The 22,763-nt window shown below is 53.0% G+C and overlaps 1 protein-coding gene across 1 annotated transcript; it reads left to right on the top strand.

The window, feature by feature from the left end:
- Positions 1-221: 221 nt before the first annotated feature.
- Positions 222-22,356, top strand: NES (nestin). Its single transcript, XM_073323039.1, has 4 exons — positions 222-1,088; positions 8,381-8,505; positions 13,587-13,660; positions 16,031-22,356. The coding sequence occupies exons 1-4, from the start codon at positions 285-287 to the stop codon at positions 20,311-20,313; spliced, it is 5,286 nt and encodes a 1,761-aa protein (XP_073179140.1). The 5' UTR covers positions 222-284; the 3' UTR covers positions 20,314-22,356.
- The last annotated feature ends 407 nt before the right edge of the window (positions 22,357-22,763 follow it).

Raw genomic sequence — 22,763 nt, 5'->3', positions numbered from 1 at the left:
AAGCAGAGTCATGCATCTGGCACCGAAGGGATTTTGCGCCCTCCCCAGCCAGCACTGGCCAACTTGCCTCTCAGAAATCTGTGTGGGCTAAAGCCATCCCAGGCAGCAAAGGGTTAAAGCCCACTTCATGCTCTCACTGACTTTCAGGGGCCTCCCACTCCGCTGCCCTGGAGTATGAATAGCTCTGCTCTGTTCCCTTCCCAGCCACTTGCTCCCTTGCGTTTCCTCTCCGTCCAGCAGACCACGTTCTTGGCGGGCAAGCAGCGCCGGGAGTGGACCAGAGCATGGAGGGCTTCCTGGCAGCCCGAGCCCTAGGGGAGGAATCTCTGCAGATGTGGGACCTCAACAAGCGTCTGGAAGCCTACTTGGCCCGGGTCAAGTTCCTGGAAGAGGAGAACGAGCTGCTGAGAGCTGAGATCCTGAGTGTGAAGGACAGACCGGCGGAGAGCTCCTGGAGGTGCAAATACGAGGAGGAGCTGAGCGCCTTGAGGGCGACCTTGGATGATGCCTTCAGAGAGAAGCATGCGGCGGAGCTGACCAGAGACAACCTCTCCGAGGAGATCCAGCATGTGAAAAGCTGCTGCCAGAAGGAGCGGGCGGCCCAGGAAGAAGCTAAGAAGCAGCTGGCCCTGAGCAAGAAGGAGCTGGAGGAGGAGAGACGGGCTCAGATCTGGCTGAGGGAACGAGCCACCCAGCTGGAGAAGGAAGTGGAGGTACTGGTGGAAGTTCACGAGGAGGAGAAAGCTGGGCTGGAGCAGGAGATGGCAAACTTCTCCCAGAGCCTGGAGAACTTCCGTGCCGTGCCGGTGGCTTTCCAGCCCGTGGAGGTGGAGGACTACTCCAAGAGGCTCTCAGAGATCTGGAGGGGAGCGGTGGAGACTTACAAGAGTGAGGTCTCCCAGCTGGAGAGCTCCTTCTGCCAGGCCAAGGAGAATCTCTGGAAGGCGGTGGAAGGCAACCGGCAGAACCAGCTGCATCTGCAGCAACTGGAGAAGGAGCTGGCTGGGCTCAAGGCACGGAAGGGGATGCTGGAGGAGAGTCTCTCCAGGCAGTGGCAGGACCAGAGAGGGGAGGCCGAGAAGTTTCAGGTGGGTCAGGGTTCTTCTTGCAGGCGGGCATGGGGGTGGGGGAAGGGAGAGCAAACACCCTGCTCTTACAGAGCCATTCGCTCCCTACAGACAGCTTGGTGTGCACAGGACTCCTGGAGTGATCTGGAGTGGTTAGAATCAGGGAGCCTGCGGGTTAGGACTCCTGGGTCCTATCCACATCTCTGGCTGGGAATGTTCTCCAATGGTTAGATCCAGGGGCAGCGGGAGGCAGGACTCCTGGGTTCTATTCCTATCTCCAGTAGGGAAAGGGAATGTGCTCTAGTGGTTAGAGCCTGGGGGGACTGGGAGCCAGGACTCCCGGGTTCTATGCCAGGGAGTGTGATTTAATGGTTACATCCAGGAGGAAGTGGGAGGCAGGACTCCTGGGTTCTATCCCCACCTCTGTGTGCCTCACCAGTAAAACCAGCCCCTGTGGATCGGAGCCTTGCACTAGCTTGTGTGTGGGTCAGTGACTAAGGTACAGGCCTGGAGGCCCAGGCTGCTGGGTCCTGCACCTGGCTTTACCTCTGGGTCACTCCCTCTCTGTGCTTCTGCTTCTCCCTCCCTAACAGTGGGACAACGATACTTCCCTCCCTGGGACTGGGAGAGTCCAATTAACATTCACAGGGTGGCACTGATGGGGCTGGGAATGGGACACAGTCCGTGAACTGGATGTCGGTCGAGCTCTGCGATCAAGAACAAGCGACTAATGCAGCCGGGAATCGGGGCTTTCTTAGTGTGTGACCATGGGACTGTCCAGTGTGGGGGTGAGGGGAAACTCCCATCAACTCCTGGAATCAGAAACAAAAGCGTGTGGCAAGCCCCCGGCCTAGCCCTGGTTTTGCCAGTCTCCATGTATGGAGCATATGTGGATGTTTACCTTAACTACTAAACTGACAGGTACGTTATGCATCTTGCTTTAAAATCTTGGATCACCCACGTTCACAGGGAGTTGGTCCATAAATGAGCCCCTTAGAACTCCTGTACAAATCAGCGTAACTGATGAGTTTATGAACACAGCTTCTGCTTTGTTCAGTTGTAGATGATCAGTTTACTCCTCCGTCTAGTCCTCGTCATCACAGTATGCAAGTTAGGCTCTCACACTCTGGATAAAACATTACCCCAGTTATTGGGCTTGTCCCTTTCAGAATGAGAGAGAGGATACAAACGCCAGGGACCCGGCATGCCGACTCTGGGGGAAGAGTTTTTCCAAGCATTCTGAAATGAGAGATGCTTCGATTGCTTAGTGTTGCTGTCTAGAAAAAAAAATTCCTCCCACCGCAAAATCTCTGTGGAACAAAGGCAGCTGCAGTCTGCAGTGAGCATCTCAGATTTCTGGGATATTTTGAGCAGGAGCCAGAATCTGGCTGCTTGGAAAGCAGGAGTAATGCCATTGCGTTTATACCAGTGTAACTAGGATCAGAACCAGGCCCAACATATCAGGTTTGGGATCCAGGAGGTTGGCTGAGCTCCTGTTTCCAAAATTCAGATCTTGGTGCAGATTTCAAACACCTTCAACGTGCAGAGGTGTGTTTGGGCCACGAGGATTTCACATGGGTTCGTTTCTGGTTTGGAAGTCCAAGGGCCACATTCTGATCTCAAATACACTTGTGCCAATCTGCAGGAACTCTACTAACTTTAATGGAGTTAGGGCCAGATTCTGATCTCAGATACGCTGGTGTAAATCCAGAGTAACCCTGTTGACTTTAAGGGAGTTTCTCTAGATTCACGAGACTGGAATCTGTCCCAGTTTCACAGCCCCAGCTCTTCGATTCTCCGATCTCTCCTGCACCCCCATGGAGAATGCTTCGAAATGAACTCCTGCTGACAGAGGGCAGAGCTCATTTGGAAAAGAGATCAAGTTGCCCGTGGCCTGCATATGCCCCCATCATCTTCTAGTCCCAGTTGTCCTAGCAGCTGTTTGGTTCAGGTAACTGTGGTCAGACAAGGGGAGGGAAAGAAATCTCGCCTGGCTTTGTACCGCGGAACAGCTGCAACAATAATTCAGTGGAGAAGGGATGTCGCTGCGTTTTTATCAGCATGGAAAAGGGTCAAGGAATGCTGTGAAAGTTCAGAGCTAAATATTACTAGGGGCTGCTGATATGAAGAGCCAGGAATTCCCCCCATACTGCGGCCCTCAGCCTGGTGTGTGAGAGGCTTCAGGGTGGGAGGCTGTTTCATGACGGAGGAATGGGGTTAGAACCATGCAGGGGGAAGCTGACTGGGGGGTTTTTTATAGCCTTCCTCCTGCTGGGATTTTAGTAGCAGATTTCTACCCTACTCACTCTCCACTCCCCTCTGGGATTGCTGGCTCCCCCAAAACACACCTGAACCCCCACAGCCCGGCTTCATCAGCAACCTAGCACTCCAAACCGGTTCTTTCTCTTCTCTTTCTTCTCTCACTCTTCTCTTCCACCTTTCTTTTCTCTTCCTTGTTTTTCACTCTCACTCATCTTCCTTCTCTACTTTCTTTTTCTTTTTTAGGATCTTTCTTTTCTCTTTCTCCTTCCTCCCGCTCTTCTTTTTTTTTTTCTTTCTCATTCTTCTCTTCAGCCTTTTTCTCATTCATCCTTCTCTTCTCTTCCTAATCCATGCGTGGAAGAATTTATTTTAGGTGCTTCTAAACCTACTGCTGTAGTATTTTCTAATGCCTCTGAGCAAGAAACCACTGGCTCTCTGGTTTGCCCTGATGCCCATGCGGGAAGATGTCACTCTCAGCGAGATGTTGGTGTCACTGGATCAGGGGGTCCGGCAGCCTTGTCGGTTTCACATTTGGGGCAGAACCTGACTAGACCAGGCAGCATGTCTCTTCCCCTCCCTCCCCCACCCCATTGGATTGGGAAGGAAGAGATCATTAGCGATGAGTTATGGTCCCCTCATTGCTATCCCTCGGGAAGGAAGGGTGAGTGATTATTTCCTATGTGGGGAAAGGATGGTGAGAAATCTGATAGGAGAACTTGGCTTTGGACCAGCGGCTTGCATGCAAACCACATCCCAGATTGCACAGGCGGGTCCAGTGCAAGCGAAGAGGCACATGGGAAACAGCCATTCGAGACAGAGGAGCTATAAACTGAGCTGGGGAGAGGGCTTGCTGGAGGTGTTTCAGGGGCATGGGCTCTGGCAGCTACAGGCATGGGGCCTAGAGGGCTGGTTACAATTGGCACCAAGACACCTGGATTCTACACCCTGCTCTGTCACTGACCTGCTACATCATTGCACCGCCCTGTGCCTCAGTTTCCCCACCCCTTGTCTATGTTCACTGGGAGCTCTTTGGGGCAGGGACTGTCTCTCATGCTGTGTGTATAACCCAGAGCTGGTCCAGACTTTGAAGTTGTTTCCATTTTGCAGGGTTCAAAATGGAAATTTTTTTATTCCCTCTCCCAACAAATTTTTCCAGTGAGACTCTGTGACTTGTCAATGGAACAGGGGGAGGAGAGTGGCAGGAGTGGCAGGGTCGTGTACTGCAAAGGACCCATCCCACCAGAGGACTGGGTGCCAAGACTCCTAAGTTGTATTCCCAGATCTGCCACTAACCATCCTGACCTCAGGCAAGTCACTCCCTCCTCCTGTGCCTCAGTTTCCACAGCTAACAAATGGGGATAATGACACCAGCCTCCCTTGAGATCTGCCGGTGCAGCCTCCCCCATGCTTGATACCAGCCTATATGGCACTGCTGTGAACTCTGGCTTGGCAGCTGTACGCTAGGCTTGCTCTATAAGGACAGCTCCATCGATGGTTCTGACTGGAGGTAGGGCCTTGGGACAGCAGGGAAGGGAAGGGCCTGAAAGCCCAAGTGTGAAAACCTCCAGAGAGAAGGAAGAGAGCCCAGCACTGGGTGAAGGAATGGTGCAGTGGCTGGTGTCCTAACCTGCCATTGGGGAAACCCGGTTTCATTTCCCTGCTCCGCTTTCCAGTGTGATCTGGGGTAAGTCATTTAGCCTTGGTGGGTTGGGTGTTCTAAGGTATTTAGGTGCCTAATGGGATTTGCAGATGTGTCTAAGCAGATTAGGCTCTACTGAAATGGGGGGGCATGGGAGATGATGCATTGGACTGGGACCCAGGAGATCTGGTGGGACACATGGGACTGGTCATGAATATCTTTGTGACACGTATGTATTAAAGCTGCAAGAGGAATTATGGATACTCACTGATGTTATGCTTTGAAGTCTGTTGCCAAACACAGGGAAAATCAGGGTTTTTGTCCCAGACAAGAGGGAAGATAGTTCTCTCTTAAGAACATAAGAAGGGCCAGACTGGGTCAGACCAATCGTCTATCTAGCCCAGTGTCCTGTCTGCCGACAGTGGCCAATGCCAGGTGCCCCAGAGGGAATGAACAGAACAGGGCAATTTCGAGTGATCCATCCCCTGTCATCCAGTCCCAGCTTCTGCTAGCTGGAGGTGTATTGACACCTGGAGCATGGGTGCCTCTACGCTAAATTAAGCATTGGGAAACCAACACAAAGCAAACTCCATTTGCATGTAAGTCAACAGAAAAAGCCAGGCTAGACTGGGGGAAGGGATGTGAAATTAGCATGGGCAGACATTGGAGACTAAACGCAATTGGGGTTGTCTTGTCTCTGGGTGGAAACGGTGAGTTTGGGGGAAAGAGAAGGAGAAGCAAAAAGGCACTGGGTTATCCATTTCCCCGAGGCGGAGGGCAGTGAGTCATGAAAAACCTGCTGATTTTCTGTCAAATCAGGATCCAAACTCTGGCTAGAGCAGTTTTCTCACCCTCAAAGTCCTTTTGCAAATGAGCGTAGCTTCCGAACATTACGTTTATCCTCCCAGAAGCTTGTTTTACTTTTGTTTGATTGTCACCAGTTCTGTTTCCACTGGCCTTTCTCCATATCCCTTAACACTGTCTTTGCTAGTAGACTTCTTTGTTTTATCATAAGTAGATCTCAGTGCTGGAATATTAAGCCTAATGTGACTTCTTAGTTGAATCGAACAAGCTGGTGTGAACACTGTCTCTTTGCAGGTTGGTAATGGCTGGCACAGGGCTGAGAAGTTTGTCTGGTGTGACTAACAGACTGGGGTGACAGGGAGTTGTTACCCAGTGGAGCATCAACAAATCTCTCTCCCGCTGAGGCAGGGGGCTTACATGGTGGGGCACTTTGAGAAAGCGTCACCCCTGGGTCCGATTCCTGTCGCTGCTGGGGCAAGTCACATCCCTGCTCTGTGCCTCAGTTTCCCCATCTGTAACATGGGGATTGTGCCACTGACCTGCTTTGTAAAGTGCTTTGAGATCTAGGGATGGAGAAGCTCTAATTAGGAGCCAGGGCTTATCGCTATCTTTCCACACCGAAGTCACTTTGGAAATCTGGCTCTCTGCACTTCAGCTTCCCATCTATAAAATGAGAGAATAGCACTTCCCTGCTGCAGAGGGATGAATTCATTCATGATCGTAGATGGCGACTGGGTAAATTACCTGAGAGGGGGACGACCCCCCACAACAGAGATCGGAACTGGAGGAGCCCCGCCCTGGGATGGGGGCGCCTGAGACACTGGCCTCTGTGTTTCTCCTTACTCCTCACTCCTGTTTCGCTGCGGTCTCCTGCCAGCGTTGCCGCACGCCCGGCAGCCCACTGAGGCATGCGAGGAGCCGAACTGACCTCTTGATCCTTTCACTCTCTGGCTTCTGATTTAGATGCTAATTAGCACTTGGTGGCTACAAAAGACGGTTCCAGCACTCCCCGCCCACCCCCCCGGACATTGTTCTCCGAGGCCAGGCCGGTGCCCCAAGACTGGGAGAATGCCGTTCCGCACCTTAGGTCCAGCCTTAACCCCTCACATGCCACGGTCCGTGGCTTTTGAGCTTGGCACTCCCTATGTAATAATAAACCCTAGCTCCTTGTGTCTGTAGCTCTCCAAGCTCTTTACACCATGGGTGGGGGCGTAGTATTAGCCTCCCCCATTGTACCGCTGGGGAAACTGAGGCATGGAGGGGCTTAGATGAGGTCCCACTGCAAATCCGCAGCAGAGCAATGGCTAGCTCCCAGTTCTTTGACATCCCAGGCAGATGCTTTATATACTGGAGTACACTGTTTCCTTGTTGGGGTTGTGGTGGGGGTGGGGAGATCCCCAGGTATGTCTGCCCTTATCTGGCTTGGGGGTGACGGAGCGTATAAGGCCCGATCCTGGGTGGTGCTAAGAGCTCTCCTGTCCCAGTGACGTGAGCGAGAGTTGAAAGCCACACGGCCCCGAATGGTAGCGTGTCCTTTAATGTCCTTGGTCATGGTCGGTGGTGGAAACCTCAATACCTGGAGAGGATGGAATGGGATGGGATGGGCTTGACTCAAGGTGTCAGTCTCTAGGTAACAAAGAGAAGTGGGAGGGGTAATTTGATTACGGTCTGCAGGTACCTACATGGGGAATTAACGGGCTCTTCAATCTGGCAGAGAAAAGTCGAACACAAGCCAATGGCTGGAATTTGAAGCTAGACCAATTCAGACTGGAAATAAGGTGTCAGTTTCTAGCCATGACAGTAATTAACCACGGGAACCATTTATCCCGGGGCGGGGTGGGTTCTCCATCACTGGCAATGTATAACTCAAGATGGGATATTTTTCTAAAAGACCCGCCCTAGGGACTATTTTGGGGCAGGTCTCTGGCCCGAGCTATCCAGGAGGTCAGACGATGAACACAATGGTCCCTTCTGGCTTGGGAATCTAAAACTGGGGGTGGGGCCGGACGGGATCCCTTTACTACCCCTGCAGTGGGGAGGAAGCTGCCAATGGGTCCGCCTGAAATGGGAGAGACGAAGTGGCAGCACCTACCCCCCAAGTCACTGCTGTCTGATGGAGCAGCCCTGCCCATTGTGTTTCACCGCAGCTCCCCCTCCCAGTGCCGGGGGGCCCAGTGCTGAAGATTGAGGGTGCTCAGAGCTAAGCCCCAACGCCGTTGCTAAGTGTATCCTCAAAGCACTGCAAGGAGGATGGGACAGCGGGCGGGGTGCTAGCCTAGTGCCTGGGAGAGCAGGGTGGAAGTCCCTGCTTTGCCACAGACTCCTGGCATGACCTTGGCACTGTTCCTTCGCCTCTGTGCACCTCCGTTCCCGTCGGTCCAATGGCGAGAGCAGCCCGGCCCTGCCTCCCAGAGAGGCAAACGTATGTTGCAGACTGGGAGGTGCTCAGGTACCAGCAGAAGGGGAGCTGGGTTAGTTTCTTCGATTCCAGTCGAGCAGATCTTCATTAATGGGAGGCTTTGGTCTCGGGAGCTAGTAGGCGCAGTCCCACTGCTGGGATCACCCACCAGCGTCTTGATCTTTGTTCCCTCCTGCTTGTCATTTCTAGCTGGCCCTCGAGTCTCTGGAGCAGGAGAAAGAGGCCCTGGGAGTCCAGATTGCTCACGTCCTGGAGGAGAGACAGCAGCTCATGCACCTGAAAATGTCCCTCGGTCTGGAGGTGGCGACCTACAGGTGAGTCGTTCCCCCTTGGGCCACCGGCAGCGCTCTCCCCTCTGAGTCAGTGCTGGCCACAGTGCCCCAGCATGGCGCTAGGGGGCACCGTGCTGCAGGGAGCGGGGTGGGTGCGTCAGTAGGGGGCGCTCTCCCCTCTGAATCTCTACTGACCCCTGTGCCCCAGCATGGGAGGTCATTTTGCTTCCGAAGGCTCCGGGTCTGACCCTAGTCACTGGCCCCCAATGTCCCCCCCGCCCCACACGCACTTTGCGCTTCAGAGGCTAACTCTAGGGGTTGGAGGAGCATTTTGCCCCCACAGGCCACTCAGTCCGTGCTGAGGATGCCAATCTGGTGCCTGTAAGGACCCCTGCACTAGGAAATGGAGCGTTGCCAGCTCCTTTCACCCAGGTGTCAGCTAGCCCTGGCGCGTCAGTCGTCCGCACAGTCTCCCAGCCAACGCCGGTCAACCAGGGCGGAGAGGGTCTTCAGAGAACCCAACTTCTAGGAAAGTGGAGGCTTCTTCACCTCTTGAAATCTTCCCATCTCGGGAAGCTGCTTTAGCCAAACACGAGGTTTTGGGCTCAGGTCAGGGGTAGCTGGGTGAGAGTCTCTGGCCTTAACGTCTACGAACCCATGAAAACCCTCCAGCTCTGAAGAAGCAGAGCCAAGGGGGGAGAGGGGTGCACAGCCCAGCTGGTAATGAGTTGAACCAGCTCTTTGCAAAGAACGGATTTTGGGGCAGGCCAACGCCGGTTTGCTTCACGCCTGCTTCCCTCTTGTTTGTGTGTGGCCGAAAGGCAGATGCTGGGCTGGGCCACCTGCTAACGAGGACACGGCTCGTTAACGGGGCCAGCGAGCTCACGAGGCCAGGGCGGCTCAGCGAGGATGCACGTGGAGCAGCAAGTGTTTTCGGCTGCTCTCCACCCCTTCCTGCAGCGGGCCGGGCCAGGCCAGTCAGCTGGTACCGAGCAGGCCGGGTGGCTTCGGGAATCAGCTGGGTGAGGAAGGAGAGGATGGTGGAACAGAGTGTCACAGGCTCCAGGGTGCTGATGGTAGGACAGCCACTGCTCTGCTCCTTCCACCCAACCCTCCTGTGTCCCCCGGTCACGGTCTAGCGCGGTGGTTCTCAACCGGGGCTCCGGGGGCCCCTGGAGGGCCGGGAGCAGGTTTCAGGGGGTCCGCCAAGCAGGACCAGGAAAGCCGAAGCCCCGCCGCATGGGGCTGAAGCAGAGGCCTGAGCAATGTAGCTTCGTGGTGCCCCCTGTGGCATGGGGCCGTGCTTGCTACCCCCCTAAGGCCGGCCCTGGCTTTTATATGCCGAAAACCAGTTGTTGTGGCACGGGGGGGGCCGTGGAGTTTTTATAGCATGTTGGGGCGGGGCCTCAGAAAGAAACAGGTTAAGGACCCCCTGGTCTAGCAAGCCCTTGGGGGCACTGTCAGCTGTTTATCCACAGGAGGAATGAGGAGGGAGTTAAGTCTCCGGGGCCCGTTCCGCCCTTGATCCGTCTGCTAAGACGAGGCAGCTGGTCAGTGCCAGCTGTGTTAGCCACCCGGACTACTCTCCCCCGGGCAACTGGCCAAAACTAAATGGCTTATGTCGGCCACCAAACAGGAGCAAGTTTCAGCTCTGACCAGAGGTTAAACCCTAATAACAATTCCTAGCCCTTTTCACCTGTAGAAAAGCAGCGTCATTCCCACTTTACAGATGGGGAAGTTAAGGCACAGAGAGGGGAGGTGACTTGCCCGTGGTCACCTCGCAGAACAGGGACTAGAATCTGCATCCCCTGAGTCCCAGTCCAGTACTCTATCCCATGGGCCGCACTGCCTCCATCTGCCGCATATCCGGATACTGGACGAAGCGTGTTCACACAGGCTGGAGGTGTATGAAAGGGTGGAGCTATGCCAGTGTAACCATGTTGGCAATTTCATGGCATATGTTATACTGAAAAAATGTTCCAGGGTGGAAAATGGGTTAAATTTTCAAAAGCCTGAGTGATTTAGGAACCTCCATCCCATTGATTTTTTTTTCAAGCTCCCAAGTGCCTAAGGGCTTGTCTACACAGGGGGACTTAGGACGTGCTGACTTGAGCATGACCTGCTGCACGCCCTGAAAGTGCTGTATTTGGGCAATCCGTACTATGCTTTCAAAGTGTGGTGTTGAGGCCATGTCTACATTACGGGTGCTCTAGTGGCCGGGGCTGATGAGGTGGGAGGAGGAACTATTGTACTAGGGCCCTGAGCTCAGGGGAGTGGGCCCCCCAAGATTCTGTAACTGGGGTGAAATGGGAGGGGGTGGGGCTCCAGCAAACATGATGTACCAAGGCCCCAAATTTCTCTTGACAGGCCACAGCTGTGCTGTTGTGGCGTAGACGCTTCCTAGATCAAAGAAAACCCTCTTCTGTCGATGTAGGGGATCCATCTCCCCGAGCGGCAGTAACTAGAATCCTGTCAACCTACCTGTGTCCACACTGGGGACTAGGTCAGCTTAACGATGGTGCTCAGGGGGGTGAATTGATCAAACCCCTGAAGATCTACATTTTAAGTGTAGGCCAGGACTGAGTTAGTGCAGATTTAGGCTCCTAAATCACATAGGCCAGGCCTACGCTACAAATATTTACCGGCATAGCTCTGTCTGCTGGGGCTGGGGAGACATCTGATCCCGCCTAGCGCAGATGCGGCTATACTGGCAAAGCATAAGAACGACCATACTGGGTCGGACCAAAGGTCCATCTAGCCCAGTATCCTGTCTTCTGACAGTGGCCAAGGCCAGGTGCCCCAGAGGGAATGAACAGATCAGGTAATCATCAAGTGATCCATCCCCTGTCGCTCATTCCCAGCTTCTGGCAAACAGAGGCTAGGGACACCATTCCTGCCCATCCTGGCTAATAGCCATTGATGGATCTATCCTCCATGAATGTATCTAGCTCTTTTTTGAACCCTGTTAGAATCTTGGCCTTCACAACATCCTCTGGCAAGGAGTTCCACAGATTGACTGTGCGTTGGGCGAAAAAGTACATCCTTTTGTTTGTTTTAAACCTGCTGCCTATTAAGCCTTCCAAGGCTTGGTCAACACAGAAATGTTAGGTCGGTATGCCTCCATCGGTGTGAAGAAAACCACACTCCCGACGGTGTTCCTATCCCCATAGAAAAACCCCTTATGTCGGCAGAAGCTGCGTCTACACTACGGAGCTCTGCCAGGCCTTCTTGGTACCTAAAAGTCAAAATAGCGATGGCTCTCGGGGGGGTGAAAAATTCACCCCCTTGGGGGCCGAGGTAAACCAACCTGCTTCTCAGTGTAGACAGGGCTAGGTTGATGGAAGAATTCTTCTGTTGCCCTAGCTACCGCCTCTCAGAGGGCCAGCTTAACTGCATTGACGGAAAAACCCCTTCCGTCGCTATAGCAAGCATCTGACCCACTGTTGCACCCGCAGTGTAGACGTGGCCTGGCCCCGACGTCCTCAGACACCCCTGAGGACTGTACCCGAGGCCTAAAGCTGCCTTCCTTGGAGGGGTGAGACTGTGAAATAAGCCAGGAGTGGCAACTCCCCATGGGTGAGAATGAAGCACGCGCAGATACGGAGCCTCCGTACCTCACAAGAGTTTGGGTGGTTTGGTTTGTTTTTTGAAAAGCCCCTTTTGCAAAGGGATTAAGAAATAAATAAATACATGAAACGTGGCATTTATTGGCCGGTTGCAAAAGGCGCCTTTGACTTTATTGTCCGTTTCTCTGCTCCCTCCTTCCGCAAAGGACATTCCCTGGGAACCTGCTGGCAAGCTGCATTCCTGCCCCCTCCCTTCCCCATCCAGATGGCTCCCAGACAAAAGTCTAGTTGGGGGGGAGGGATTAGCATGAGAATAGTGTCTTCCGTGGAGAGCAGGGAGCCCCTCCAGGACTAGTCATTATGTCATCGAGGGCCTGGGTCTCAAGAATAGGTGGCTCTCCCCTAGTGCTGCGGAGCGGGGCAGGGTTGTGTGTACGGGTGGTATTGTGGGGAGATGAAAGGGGGCGGGTGAGCGGGGCGGGGGCCGGCGGTTGGAGGAGAGGGGTCTATTTTGCAAAGGAGAAAGGGAGCAATGGAGCGCGCGTTGCAAAGCGCGTCCCTCAGGCAAAGCTGCCGGGTTCAGGGTCCTGTTATGAGCCACGTTCCAGCGCGTAAGGGCCCCCAGTGTTATTGAACGTGGGGGCTGTGATGGTGCTATAGAGGTCACAGCACATCCATCAGCCCTCAGCCTTTGGCTGGGATTGAAGATCTTGGGGGGGGCAGCAAGAGACCCCCCCATCTGGGCCCGTTCCAGCTAGCAGACAGCATGAGAGGCAGGATGGTCTAGTGGTCAGAACACTCGCCGGGGACTCAGACGCCCTGGGGTCGATGTCTGGCTCTGCCACAAACTCCCCGGGTGACCTTGGGCAAGTCACGTAGCTGCTCTGTGCCTCAGTTTCCCCATGTGTCGCACTGCCCTGCCTCGCTGTGTGGAGGGATGTGAGACTTCAAGTTGCTCTGAGTTTTCATACGTGTCTAAGGCCAGGTCCAATCTGGAAGGCTGTGTCAGTGACGTCAATACGACAGACAGAAGCAGGGCGAAGGCGGACAACCCCTTCCTCGGTTTACTGGTTTTTTTACAACCCCTCCGCTTGCTGTAAGGGGAGCGGCTGACCGTCCCCCCGTTACTTTCCCTCGCTGGGCTTCAGTTTCCTCCTTGATGAAACGGAGCAAAACCGGATCCTTTCACCCCATGTCCCTTTCAATTTCAGTGGCAGCTCGTTGTATTCGATTCACCCCCCTGGGATGATTCTTCCGCCTGAGGACGGCTCATTATTTATTTAGCTGGGTTTGGTTTTTTTCATTACTGCTATTGATCACTTCGGCCCATCGCTGGGTCCTGGGCCAGCCCCGCAGCCCTGCGATGGCTGGAGAGGAGACAGCACTCGCCCCTCCCTGCCCAGCTACAAAGGAGCGTGTCGGGGCACAGCTTATACAGGCCTCTTACAGTGTCTATGTACAACGCCGAGCACAGCAGGGCCTGGTCTCGCGTGGGGCTTCAGGGAGCTGCTGTACTCCATCTCCACAAATAATACAGCATCTGACTGTTCCTTGCAGGACGCTCCTGGAAGCTGAGAGCAGCAGGCTGCAAATGCCTTCAGCAGAGTACAAACTGGTCAATGGGTTCAGAGGTAAGAAGGTTTCCTCCTCCCGCAGCTCCCATACGCCGACTGGGCTGTGCCTGTTGTGTAGGCCAGCCCTGCCACACCAAGCCGTGAACCAGAGGCCTCCAGAGCTAGCAGCGTGAGCTGCTGCGGCTTGACCTCGCCGGCCAAGGCTCTGTGGCTACCTCCACGCTGCCATCGAAAGTCCCGCGGCGCCAAATCTCGGAGCCCGGGTCAATCGACTCAGGTTCGCGGCGCTCGGGCTAAAAATTGATTGCATTGGCGACGTTCGGGCCCGGGCTCTGAGCCCCACCCCCCCTCATGGGAACCCCAGAGCCCGGGCTCTCGCCCGAGCCTCCATGTTTCCACTGCAATCTTATAGCCCTGCAGCCCAAGCCCCAGACAGCCGGCCGTGCCGCCGGTCTTTGATTGCAGTGTAGACGTACCCCATAGGTGGCAGCTACGTATCCTCTGTGGATCGGTCGCAGATGGGGGGGACACAGCGTACACTGACCAGCTCGGACACGCATGCTTTCCTATTCTGGGGCAGTAGCATCTCATCCCCGAGGAGTGCGAACAAAGCCTGTGGGATTTTCAGAGGAGCCGATTGGGAAGCACCCTTGTAACGTTCCCCCACGGCGGAGGAGACGCAGGGTGGGGGCACAGGGAGTAGAAAGGGGGTCTTCAATTATTTCATCTAGTTCCCCTCCCCCCGCCATTTGTAAAATTGCCAGTCCCCAAGCCTTCAAAACCCAGGAGTCAGGCCTCTCCACGCGCAAAAATCATGAGATTGGCTTAAAATCATGATTATTTTTGGTAAATAATATTTTTGAGGTTCTCTGTATTCTTCTTCTGGATTTTGAGTCGTTAGGGCCCATGTTTCCAAGGTTGTCTCTGCAACTACAAAGGATGGAAACTTTTTTTTTCCCGAATGAAAGCTGAGATTCTCACATAATCACAGGACTCCTGAAGCTGGGGCTTTAAGAAAAACACCAGGTATCATAAGATTTGCCATAATATTGCAGGAGTGGTCATCAACCACACCTTGGGTGTTGGGAGATGTAATAGGTGTGGGTTGAATGCTGAAGTACATCGGGTGGAGGATACTAGACAAGGTATTATTATTGTCTGGCTTCCTCTGGAGCCCTGTAATCAGCCCTGTGTTTCTAATTCATTCATTGAACAATCTGCATGAAAAGGCTATTAAGTCTTTGAAGCTAGCGTCTAGGGGAAATACTGCAGTGTAATTCTAAGCACGCAGAGTAGGCATCATTCACATTTTTAAAAGATCTTACGCATTTTTGTTTTCAATTACTATTAAGTAGCAAGTTGCCACTATGCCCATCTGATGTGGAGGAAGACAGAGTCGTCGTCCTTGTGTATTAAAAAATATGTGATTTTTAAGTTTTATCCACATATTCTGCTTTAGTTACAGCTGTACCACCTTGTTAAATGTCAATAGGATTGCAAGGGGGGGGGGGGTAGTGTTTGGCTCTCAATCCTCCCATCCCATACCTAATTGCTTGAGTAGCGTTCCTGTGCGCTGTCACACCGCTGTTAGGTTCCACCCCAGAAGTGGCTGCATTCCAATGATGGACGATTCCTGAATGCATAGGGGGCGAAATTCATCCCTGTGCCCAGCATCCAGAACAAGTACTTTGCACCACTTAAGTCCCACTTAAGGCTTTAAAATAATTGAGACTCGCGTGGTGCTGGCCCACTGCTGAGGTGTGAATTTTGTGGGATTGGAGCACCCACAGAAAAAAATTGTGGGTGCTTAGCACCCATCGGTGGGCCCTGCTGATCAGCTCCTCCTCTTCCCCCCCCCAACGCCTCCCGTCCGCCGCAGATCAGATGTCCAGGAGAGGGCGGGGGGGCGGGAAGAGGCGGAGCAAGGGCAGGGCGTGCTTGGGGGAGAGGGTGGAAGGGGGCAGGAAGAGGCAGGGGGAGCAGATCGGGGGCGGGAAGAGGCGGGGCGGGAAGAGGCGGGGGTTGGAGCCTTGGGGAAAGAGGAGGAGTGGGAGGCGGGGTCTGGGGTGGAGTGGGGGTCGAGCACCCCAGGGGAAATCTGAAAGTTAGCGCCTCTGAAAGACGCTAAATAAGAATAATCCCCATGGTATAAGCAGCTGCAATTCTATTGGGGTCATGCATCTGACTGAAGCATCTTTCCAAAAAGAGATGGAGGATACACCACTTCCTTTGGTAGTTTGTTCCAACAGTTAATCACCCTCGCTTCCATGCCTCCTAACCAGAATTTGTCCAGCTTCAGCCTCCAGACTTCAGTTCCCAGTCTACCTCTCTTTGCTAGCTCTTTAGCCGTTGAGTAGCTGATGTTTTCTCCCTGGGGATACTCTTCTGGTTATTTATTCTGCTTGTTTTCCTCTGTGCTCTTTGCAGATGCCAAGCTGGACGTGAGTAACAGCAAACTCCAAGCCATGACACCTGAGAGCAGGAGACTGGTTTCCTGGGACCACCGACTGAGCCCCACCACCTTCCAGAAGGGAGAGAGCAAGATGCAGATACTGAGGAATCAAATCGATTCCCCCAAGCTGCAAGCTGCCGCCGTGCTGAGCAAGAGTGATGGCCCCGTTGCTAGAGAGTTCCAGAAAATCAACTCAGTCCTTCAGTCCCCACTCCTGAAAAGTGCCCAGGCTGTGAGGGATACCACCACTCTGGGCCATTCAGTCCCCGTCACACTGGGCTCATCCCACGACGGAGAGACGATCAAAGCTGCCGAAGCAGAGACGGTGGCCCACTCTTTGTCCCGGGAGCCATTCGAGAGGCTTGACTCCATGCGCTCTGCCGTGCCGGAGCCACGGCCATTGGGACGGTCCGATTCAGACTCGGAACGCAGGAGCCCGGCAGCAGAAGGTGGAGATCCAACCGCAAGCCAGGTGGAAGGAGGTGACATTGGCCAGGAGGATGAATGTCACGAGGAAGCCAGGAAAGATGTTGAGAAAGATCCCAGTGAAGAACCATCTGGGAAGTTGGCTCCCAAGGATTTGCTCTGTCCCAGCCAGCTGGTCAACGAAGCATTGGAAGATGCACTGAAGGAAGTAATAGATGGTTCCGAACCAGCTGTGGCCTCCAGCCCTCTTCAAGCAGATAAGGCCCCAAATGACGTGCATTCTTATGACTCTGCTCCTCTGGAAGAGGCTTACGGACTAGCTGCTTCTCCCAGCACAGAGGTATGGAAAGAAGGAAAAGAGACGGAGTATGAAGGCCAGATGGAAGCCAGTCATCCAGCAGAGCAGCTCCAGGCAGTCAAAGACACCGAAGCCACAGATGAAATGGATAGTGGCTTGGAGCCCCATTTTGAAGAGGAGACCAGGGAAGCAGACATGCAGGAGTTCCCGGATGTGAAAAGCTCTGCTCAGCAGAACAGAGAGGAGTCACAGTCAGGGCTAGGTCCTTCCACCAAGCAGAATGAAGAAAGCATCCCTGACATTCTAGTCACGGAGGGAAAGCCTGAAATAGAGACCCGGGAGGAAGTGAAATCTTGCGAGCAGAATGAGAGTCAAGAAGAAGAGACACCAGGGTCACAGAGCGCAGACATGTGCGGGGAGACTGATACAGTTTGCAAGAGCACAGAGCGGGGAAGTCCATTAGATGAAGGTGGGCTGGTTTTATCGGGGGCAGAGGGAAAGAGCTGGGAGGCTGGAATAAGTGGCCACAATCACCTACGTCCTGCAGAAGGGAATGTGGAAGAGTTTGACCAAGGTGAAGAAGACCTTGAGGTGGTGAGCACAGAAGCGTTGCATCTGTCAGAAGACGAGGAAAGGCGAGAGCTCTGGAGCCCTTCCAGGGAGAATGAAGAAGACAACTTCCAAGCCGAGATGCTGGAAAGTGAATTTCTGCAGGCAGAAATACAAGCAACTCACGCTTTTTCCATGGAAAGTCACCCAGCTTTGGTCGTGGAAAGCCCCCAAGAACAGCATCTTAGTGGCACTGAGCAGGAAAAGTTTGAGCAGCAGGAAATGTCACTTCATGAGACTGATGCCGCAGTAGGAGAGGAAGGGAAGAAAGAGGTGTTCTCTGACCATGAGCTCTTGAGCACCAAAGAGGACATCTTTGGGGAGGAGACTGTGTCAAAGGCTGAAGAAAACATCCTGGGGGATGAGACCCTGGACAGAACAAGAGGGGACAGTGAAGGGCACAAGGTAAAGCTGGAAGAGGAAACTTTGGGACGCGAGGATCTCGGCGCAGATGAGAACGCCTTGACACATGAAAACTTAAAGCAGGAGGAAGAAACCTTGGAGAAGGAGGCTGGGGATCTGCAAGAGAACGGCTTTGAACAAGACATTACGCTGGTGCATGAGGATCTGGAGAGTGTTCAGAGACTGGAGTCCTTGGGCAGAGAGGAAGAAGTGGCAGAAGACTGTCAAAGGCACCTGCCAAAGGAGCAGGAAGGGGAGGGTAAGGAAGATGCAGCGGGCTACCCGGAGACAGGGGAAGCTGCTGACATTGCTCTGCAAGAGCCAGCCTGGGCAGACACTTTAATGACCAGCACAGAAGGAACAGAAAATGAACGTGAGCAGGTAAAGAGCAGTTTGGGTGCAGAGATGGAAGAAATAATGGGAGATGCTGAAGATGATGATGCAGGTCACTTTATAGGCAGTGAGCATCCCATGCCACACAATGAAGCAGAGCAGGAGGCCAGCCCCGGCACAGAGCTGATGGAAGAAGACCAGTGCAGCAGCGAAAGAGAGCACGAGGACCTCCAGAGCCAACCTGCCCCGCAGTTTGGAGACTCTCCAAGCCATGAAATCAGCAATGAACTGACCGAGGTGCTGGAGGAGTCTTGGGAGAAGGTATACAATGTGGGTGAAGCTGGGGAAGAACTCTGTGAAGAACCTAGAAGTCCGGAGAACATAAACACGGCCTCCCAGGCACCAGGTGACTCTTCAGAATCTGAGGACTCCCTGGGATCCCTGGAGGATGTCTCCCCCAATGCTTCCCAGAAAATGGAAGGGATGGAGGAGGAATTGGAAAGCGGCAAGAGGATTATGTTGGAGGAAACGCTGCCAGACAGCACACCCCTGCGCTTCTATGAAAAGGAGGTGCTGGCTAAGCCGCCAGGAAGTGACGATGGTGGAGATTCACCACCAGCCCCCGAAAGCTCTGCGGTTTCCCCAGACGACGTAGGACAGCTAGAGAGCCTGGCCACACCCACAAGCTCCCAACAGAAGGAAAGCAATGAGGAGGGTGGATCTGGCCTGGTGTTGGCAAGAACATCAGAGCGCGCGGAGGAAGAAGGAGGTTATTTCATGGTTTCGGCGCCCAGCCAAGAGGTGCCCAGTCTGGAGGAAGCTGAGGTTTCGGAGGACTTCGAAGAAATCAAGGTCAATATATCAAATCTCGCGGGAGACGATCCAGAAATGCTCATGGCGCCAGCTGAAGTGCCGAGGGATGAGAGACTCTTTGAGGCTGAATCGGAGGAGGAGGCAGAAGGAACCATCGAACAGGAGAGCGATGCGGGCAAAGAAAGCGAGGGTGGAGAGTTTCCTCCGGAGGAGAGCAAGCCCCACCGCTCCGATTTCACCGAGGAGCCAGAAAAGGAGGATGGTTTCCCAACCAAAGCAAGTGACTGCTGCATCATTGCAGGTGGTACTCAAACGGAGAGCGACAGAATGTTGGATGCTACTGAGCCTGGTGACCTAGACCCTGAAGATGCTCAGAAGGTTTCTACGTTGACCAGCACGGCTGACCTAGGGGAGATTGTGTTGGAAGGGCAATTGCCTCTTAGCCAGAAAGGAAGCCCAGATTCCAGCAGCCCTCTCTCCTCTGAGGATGAGTCACCCAATGTCACCCAGTCCCATCTGGGTTCTGATCCAGAGGCCAGCGGAGGACTTCACCCCAGGCAGCCAAAGGATGCTACAGAGATAAATCAAAGTGGCATGGACCACTCCGTGGAGGCAGTAGCAAAGATTCCGGCAGATGTCATGAAAGACTCGGACATCCTGGAGATTGTGGAGCAAGCTCTGGAGTTTAACCAAGAGCTGATGTTGGGCGCGAGGCTTTCGGAGCTGCATGCTGGAGATGAACAGCAGGCTGCAGGCGGGGTTGACACGTCAGACCAGACCCAAGAGGCTGGGAGAGACGGCGGCATGAGTGAGACAGGGGTTCTGCAGGAGACTCTCCCAGACTCCTCACCGCATGCCAAGGAACTGATGACGTCCAGCCACATTTGGACGGAGAGCAACACCAACGGAGAACTGAATGGGCTGCATGGAGAGCAGATATTGAATGGGATCTCAGACCTGAAGCCACTCACCGATCAGACCGACTGTGCAAAATCCAGAGGGCACGAGGTGAGGTCTTCTGGGGATGAATTCTTTGGGAAGGTCACCATCACCCACGAATTACAGGGAGAGGACCCAGAGGCCTTCCCCATCTCGGAAACGATGCTAAGCCAGAGCCTGTTGCAAACGCCAGACTACGAAGAAGGCCATGGAGCTGGAGAAGAACACTCCAAGAAAGGCCAGGTCTCCAATGAAACCGACAACAGCAAATTCACTGACATAATGCAGAGCGCTCACATGCAAAGACAGGACCTTGAGGCTCAGACCATCTCTGTCCCATCCCCTTTTGGAGACGATGTCTTTCACCTGGGACCCAGCCAGCATCTGAAATTCCAGCTCAAAGATGACCAAGAATCGTGGTCTTCAGAAGATGACTGAAGGGGTCCAGGAACACGCTGACCACAGACACATCACAGCTGTTACTTCTGCTCAAGTGAAACCATGTAATTGTAGGGCAGATGTGGTATCTTCACCCCAGTCTCCTCTAATAGTTGGCCCCCTTCTAAACTTAAAATAGGCCATTTTCTATTGACAATCGGAAGCAGCATTTAGGAAATTGACCCTTGTAACACTTACCAATTTTTAATGGTTTTTTTTTTAACACACTTGTTTGGATTTTTGTTTTAAACACTTGAGAATTAAATTCCAGTGTTCTGTAGAATGTAGCAAAGTAGAATCAGGGGCTTGGGGTTCAGCCCTGTCTCCGTGGGGTACACAGTTCACAGAGAGTAACACACAAGCTCTGCACTGCTGTATGCATTGGCTACATCCATTCCCACACCCGGGAAAATTCACCCTCTTGGGTGCAACGCGGAGGCATTTAGGAGTGGGAGGAACACACCCATCATATTTTTTAATTACTTTTTTCATAACAAATACGCATTGGACCTGACTCTCAATTATCCTACGGCCCCTTTACACCACTCGGGCAGTGCGTAACTATAATTCACATCCATGGTAAGGCCCCATTACATGAGCAGGCCTTAGAGTAAATAAGAACTGGGCTCATTTTTCCTCCTCCATGGCTGCTCTAGAATTGTTTAATTTCAGTCTTCTGGTTTGTCTGTTAGCATGTAAATTAAATACCTTTGTAAACAAAGCAATGTCTTTACAAGACCTTCAGTGCCTTTTTTTTTTAAATCTAAATGACTACGGTCCATTGGCTTGTGAGTGGGGAAAATGACCTCGATCCACAGCGAAATACATTCTGACAGCACTTGCAAAGGTTACTGAGTTGCAAAGGCTGAGGTTGCTTTCACACGCCAGGTCTAGAGAACCACCCGCCATACTTTTAGGACAGCGCTGCTCTTAGAGCAATGAAGGTCTCCTCTGAGCTGGGGTTGTCTTGTCTATTTCCAGCATCAGATGTGAAATACACCAGCCAAGAGAGAAATCATCACCCAGAGTAAAAAGGGCTCTATTCTACATGGTCCTTTTTCCCCCTTGAAACATACTACGTCTGAAAGAGTGTTCCCAGGAATCGTGGTTGGGTATTGGCCAAGATAACAATCCAGGATACAGCTGAGACAACCACCTGTATCGTTGCCTCTAGTTTTAATGAGGAGGACATCAGGAACTCAGCTAAGCTGGAAGGCAAACTTTTTCCAGGGCATCTTCCTCCCTGTTATGAACACCTTGCTAGATCTGTCCTGTGTACCTGCACCCCCTACCTGTAGTGATCCGACAGTTATGCCATGTGTGCCTTGTGGGGATGAGAGAGACACTGCACACTGGTTAGGTCTACACATTGACCTGCATATACACAGGGTTAGATCCTCAGCTGGTGTATATCCTACCTCCTTTGAAGTCAATGGGCCAGATCCCCAGTGGGTGTATATCAGCACTGCTCCATCAGAGCCTTTGGAGAAATAACCATTTACACCAGCTGAAGATATGGCCCAACACATCCAAAATGGCTCGTTACCTCCCCTCCTGTTGATCTAACAAAGATCCTGGACTAAACAACCTAATCACGTTGATTTAGGGCTAGCTCCCTCTTCCCCACTGACCATGAATGGATGGTGGTCACTCAAATTCTTCACCAAGGGAGGAAATGACTGTTATGGAGTTTGTCTAATTCATTCATTGCTAGTCCTGATCTGAGAAAGAATGAGACTTTCTTTTTTTTTCTTCCCTGTGCTGAGCTATCACGGAGCATGCAGGGCTGTTGTCGGTTCTGGGACGTATATGAAGATGATACAGTGTAACCCAAAGACGAGTGGACTCCTTTGCAGGCGGGTTGCTTTGAATCCTCGCTGACGGCTTTGAAGCGGACGGCGCCGATCGGCCGCTCCCACCGAGCTTTCTGCTCTGCTGCCGTGTCCTCTCCGCTCGTAACACCAGCTGAGACGTGCCAGATGAGCCGCGCAATGTATTCTGTGCCTCGTCTATCGTTTAATAAAGCAACCGGCTTCCCACCTCGATGGTTCAGTGTCTTGCCCTTTACTTGGCCACCTGTCCCATAAAATTTCAAAGCAATATACCAACCTGCTGAGCTAGTCTGGACACTCCATAGACATTTGTTCCAAGTCACAGAGGCTGAGCCGTGATTGTAAACATTTGTGGTGTGTCTAGATTAGCGGTCTCTCTGGGGCAGAGCCTGGTTTTTTTGTTCTGTGTTTGTGCAGCACCTCGCACCATGGGGTCCTGGGCCACGACTGGGGTCCCCAGGGTACTGGTGCAATACAAGTAAGAAATCCCAATGGGCTAAAGTTGGGTGACTTGGCAATCAATTAGCTGAGTTAAAACAGCCGCAAAAACTCTAGCCTAGACAAACCCTCAGTAAAACTGCTGCTGGCAAAGCGGAGTGAAAGTCACCAATGATTCTG

This window comes from Lepidochelys kempii, chromosome 24, assembly GCF_965140265.1.
Source record: "Lepidochelys kempii isolate rLepKem1 chromosome 24, rLepKem1.hap2, whole genome shotgun sequence".
Classification (NCBI taxonomy): Eukaryota; Metazoa; Chordata; order Testudines; family Cheloniidae; genus Lepidochelys; species Lepidochelys kempii.
Note: the sequence above shows the minus strand (reverse complement) of the source record. Positions and strands in the feature narration are given on the sequence as shown.